The sequence below is a fragment of the Chiloscyllium plagiosum genome, chromosome 10, assembly GCF_004010195.1.
Source record: "Chiloscyllium plagiosum isolate BGI_BamShark_2017 chromosome 10, ASM401019v2, whole genome shotgun sequence".
In the NCBI taxonomy this organism is placed as follows: Eukaryota; Metazoa; Chordata; class Chondrichthyes; order Orectolobiformes; family Hemiscylliidae; genus Chiloscyllium; species Chiloscyllium plagiosum.
Window position 1 is genome coordinate 83,140,158 of NC_057719.1, and position 5,059 is coordinate 83,145,216.

The following is a 5,059-nucleotide window of genomic DNA, read 5'->3' on the forward strand; positions in this document are numbered from 1 at the left end:
TGTATCGGTGTTACAGTGAGGGGTGTGGGGTATATCGCTGTTACAGTGAGGGGTGTGGGGTATGTCGGTGTTAAAGTGAGGGGTGTGGGGTGTATCGGTGTTACAGTGTGGGGTGTGGGGTATATCGCTGTTACAGTGAGTAGTGTGGGGTATATCGGTGTTACAGTGAGGGGTGTGGGATATATCGCTGTTACAGTGAGGGGTGTGGGGTACATCGCTGTTACAGTGAGGGGTGTGGGGTGTATCGGTGTTACAGTGAGGGGTGTGGGGTATATCAGTGTTACAGTGCGGGGTGTGGGATATATCGCTGTTACAGTGAGGGGTGTGGGGTATATCAGTGTTACAGTGAGGGGTGTGGGATATATCACTGTTACAGTGAGGGGTGTGGGGTATATCAGTGTTACAGTGAGGGGTGTGGGGTATATCAGTGTTACAGTGAGGGGCGTGGGATATATGAGTGTTACAGTGAGGGGTGTGGGGTGTATCGGTGTTACAGTGAGGGGTGTGGGGTATATCAGTGTTACAGTGAGGGATGTGGGGTATATCGGTGTTACAGTGAGGAGTGTGGGGTGTATCGGTGTTACAGTGTGGGGTGTGGGGTATATCGGAGTTACAGAGAGGAGTGTGGGGTATATCAGTGTTACAGTGAGGGGTGTGGGGCATATCGGTGTTACAGTGAGGAGTGTGGGGTATATTGGTGTTACTGTGAGGGATATGGGGTATATCAGTGTTACAATGAGGGGTGTGGGGTATATCAGTGTTACAGTGAGGGGTGTGGGGTGTATCGGTGTTACAGTGAGGGGTGTGGGGTATATCGGTATTACAGTGAGGGCTGTCGGGTTCATGACGGATGAGTGATGGTGTGGTCCAGATTCTACAGGGGTGGCCATGACAGTGAATAAAGTTGTCTTACCTTCACGGTGCCCTGCAGACAATGTTCCAAATCCTTTCCAGAAGGATCATCGGTAAAGAGTGCGAATCCTGAATGTAACGGTTTTCTCATCCCTATTTCCTGGTTGAGCGTGTGCAAGAATTCCTCAACTGTCGTGGATCCATCAAAGCCCACAACCTGAGCAAACAGGAAATGGACCAGAGCTGGTTTCAAATTCGACCCAATGTGTCAAGACTTGGATTGTAGACTCACCCAAAAGCTGGGCGCAAATCATCTCTCAACTCTGGACCGGGTCATTCAATGACTGACTAACCCCCAACTCTGGAAAGAGCAAAGCATCGAGTATCTCCAAGAATATCCAATCCTTACTCATGAGGAGAATGTACAAATGAGAATTCAATGGCCGTCTCATCTTCAAATTCCATGAGAACACCACAGCGAATTAGAGTCATTGCCATAGTCAGACAGCATGGAAATGGACGCTTTGGTCCAACCCATCCATGATGACCTGGTTTCTCCAACTAAACCTGTCCCACTTGCCTGTGTTTGGTCCGTATCCCTTTAAACTCATCCCACCTCGCACCCCCCCCCCCCCACTTGCCTGGATGGGTGCAGCTCCAACAACATTCAAGATGCTTGACACATAAAGTAGCCCGCTTGATTGGCACCACACCCACTTCCTCCACTCCCGGAAGTAGCATAAGTGTGTACTACCTACGAGACGCACTGTAGAAATTCACCAAAGATCCTCAGACAGCACCTTCCAAACCCAAGAGCACTTCCATCCAGATGGACAAGGGCAACAGATAAATGGGAGCACCACCACCTTCAAGTTCCCCTCCAAACCACTCACCATCCTGACTTGGAAATATATCACTGTTCCTTCAGTGTCACTGGGTCAAGATCCCAGACTTCCCTCCCTCAGGGCATTGTGGGTCAACCCACAGCAGGTGAACTGCAGTGGTTCAAGATGGCAGCTCACCCCCACCTTCTCAAGGGGCAACTAGGGACGGGCAACAAATGCTGGCCCAGCCAGCGATGCTCACATTCCACAGACGAATAGAAAAAAAAACTTCCCTATTCATGCACGAACAATTGTCCTCTAACCCTGTTCAAGCGATTCAGCATTGCCAACTTCACACACAAACATGTGGAATAACGTAACCCAGCATACAGGGAGATGCCGATGACTTACTGCAATACAACTGATCACTGCCCAGAGAAAGGACACTATCCCAAATTTACAACTAGGGTTTCAGCTATTTCTTTACCATTTCTCTGCGTAAGGGTCTCACTGCTGGGCTGCACAGTGGCATTGAATTATAAGGCTGGATCTACACTGTCACTGCTGCAAAATCATATGCATTTTAAATAACACGGAGAGGGAAGATTAACCCGAAAGCAAGGCCACGGATTCCTTAGGAACAGCTCTCCTGAATCAAGGACACTGACAGCGTGTGACTGACCTGGTAAGTCCCGTTCATGAAATGGACCGGGATACTGAAAGGCAGGGAATGGTGGTAAGGATTCCGTAGGAGGATTGACATTATCTCCATCCGAGATGGCTTGGCTTCCCGATCCCCATTCCGCAGGGTCCGCTCCGCCGACCTCTGGCAGTAGATGGAGTATTTACCGATCTCAGTCCTGCGACGGGCCAGAAGAGAACTGAGTCATCAATGCTCAGTAGCCTCCATGCTTTCCCCGTGAATAATTGCGAGTGTCATGCTGATGGCTGGCTTGGGGACGACGCTCCGCGCAGGGGTAGGCCAGACCGAGATTTATGTGCAAATCTAGCAAATACCCAATCGGTTTGTCCTTGCATGAGTGTTTCTGACAAGATTGGAACTTATTATCCATCTCTGCTCTGACAAGCTAAAGTTGGGTCTTCTTCTTAGAGAGCACTCACAGTACAGAAACAGGCGATTCGGCCTATTCTGGGGTTGATACTTGACACAAACTTTGAACCATCGTACCGAATTTTAGTGGCAGTTTGATACAACTGGTTACTATGAAGGCAATTAAAAGTCAATCACGATGGCATAGAACTGGAGACATATAGAAGGGTGACTATTAATCAAGGACTGGGTCATTCAGTAAGATAAACACTACATTATTACACCCTGTAGGATACAAGGAGCTACCTCAAGCGTGGCGACCACGAGCTTGACACAAAGGGTGATTTACTCTAAGTTTTTATTCATTCACTGGCCTAGGTCAGCATCCACTGCCCATCCCTAATTGCCCAGTGGACAATTCAGAGTCAACCATGTTGCTGTTGGTCTGGAGTGACATGTTAGGCCATACCGGGTAAGGATGGCTGTTTCCTTCCCTAAAGGACACTAGTGAGCCAGATGGGGTTTTCCCAATCAACAATCACAGTCAGCATTAGACTTGTAATCCCAGATTTTTCTTTTTTATTTTGAATTCAAATTCCACCATCTGCTGTGGTGGGATCCAAACCCAGGTCCCCAGAACGTTTCCTGGGAATCTGGATTAGTGATCTATTGATAATACCGTTGGGTCATCACCTCCCTTAATGAAGTGTAAACTATGCTACACTTCACCTGGGAATGCTTGACAGAGCGTGAAACATGGGAAGGAGTTCCAAATCTCAGCCGGGTCCTTCAGTGATCTTGGGTAAAACTTTGGGAGAGAGACTCAGGAGCTAACCAGCAATGCCTGTCTGAAATTAGTTCCAACACAACAGTCATTCCCCTATCAGGACCTGTGACTACAACAAGCCAGCCATGATTCACAACAAGTTGGTTTGCAGGTGCAGCAGGTAATTAAGAAGGCAAATGGAATATCGTCCTTCATTGCTCAAGGGATGGAGTTTAAATGCAGGGAGGTTGTGATGCAGCTGTATAGGGTGCTGGTGAGACCACACCTGGAGTACTGTGTATAGTTTTGGTCTCCTTTCTTGAGCAAGGATGTACTGGTACTGGAGGGGGTGCAGAGGAGGCTCACTGGGCTGGTTCCAGAGTTGAGGGGGTTGGTTTATGAGGAGAGACTGAGTAGACTGAGGGATTATATTCATTCGAATTTAGAAGAATGAGGGAGAATCTTATAGAAATGTATAAAATTATGAAGGGAATAGATAAGGATAGGAAGCAGGGAGGGTGAAACTAGAACTAGGGGACACAGCCTCGAAATAAGGGGGAGCAGATTTAGGACGGTGCTGAGGAGGAACCTCTTCACCCAGAGGGTTGTGAATCTGTGGAATTCCCTGCCCAGGGAAGGGGTTGCGGCTTCCTGGTTGAATGTTTTTAAGGCAAAGATAGATTTTTGAACAGTAAAGGAATTAGGGGTTGTGGTGAACGGGCGGGTAAGTGGAGCTGAGGCCATGAATAAAGATCATCGGTGATCTTATTGAATGGCGGGGCAGGCTCAAAGGGGCCAGATGACCTACTCCTAATGTTCTTACGTTCAGACATGCAATGTTGTGGAAAAGATTTTTCCTCACTGGGAATTTGGTATGGCTGACTGAAGGAGAAAGACAGAAGACAGCAATATTTGTAAAGGACTGGGAGATAGGGCAACCTATGATGATGGAACGACACAGAACCAAAAAGCAGACGTTAGTCAGTTCCGATGCAGTAGGAAATGGCCATTCGGTGTTCCATTTGCATACACTTCATGTCAGGAATAAAAGAATGACTAGGGTAGGAATAGGTCCAGTCAAGGATAGTAGTGGGAAGTTGCATGTGGAGGCGGAAGAGATTGGGGAGACACTGAATGAATACTTTTCTTCAGTATTTACTCAGGAACAGGGCATTGTCGTCGATGTGAATACTGAGTCACAAATAAGTAGAATGGATGGCTTTGAGGTATGTAGAGAAGAGGTGTTGGAAATCCTGGAAAAGGTGAAAATAGATAAGTCCCCTGGGCCTGATGGCATTTATCCTAGGATTCTCTGGGAAGCAAGGGAGGAGATTGCAGAGCCATTGGCCTTGAATTTTATGTCCTCTTTGTCTACAGGAGTAGGCCCAGAAGACTGGAGGATAGCAAATGTGGCTCCCTTGTTCAAAAAGGGGAGTAGGGATAACCCTAGTAACTATAGGCCGGTGAATCTCACTTCTGTTGTGGGCAAAGTCTTAGAGAGAATTGTAAGGGATAGGATTTATGCACATCTGGATAGGAATAATGTGATCAAGGATAGTCAGCAGG

General features: G+C 47.6%; 1 protein-coding gene across 3 annotated transcripts in view; it reads right to left on the bottom strand.

Annotated features, from left to right (window-relative positions):
* plekhh1 (pleckstrin homology domain containing, family H (with MyTH4 domain) member 1) overlaps nucleotides 1-5,059 on the bottom strand; it is a 123,928-nt gene that overhangs the window by 28,853 nt on the left and 90,016 nt on the right. For all 3 annotated transcript variants that reach the window (XM_043698223.1, XM_043698222.1, XM_043698224.1), the window contains exons 20-21: nucleotides 2,359-2,536; nucleotides 914-1,069 (exon numbers count right to left, since the gene is read on the bottom strand). In XM_043698223.1, coding sequence (XP_043554158.1) covers nucleotides 914-1,069; nucleotides 2,359-2,536 — 334 coding nt within the window. The remainder of the gene's footprint in view (nucleotides 1-913; nucleotides 1,070-2,358; nucleotides 2,537-5,059) is intronic.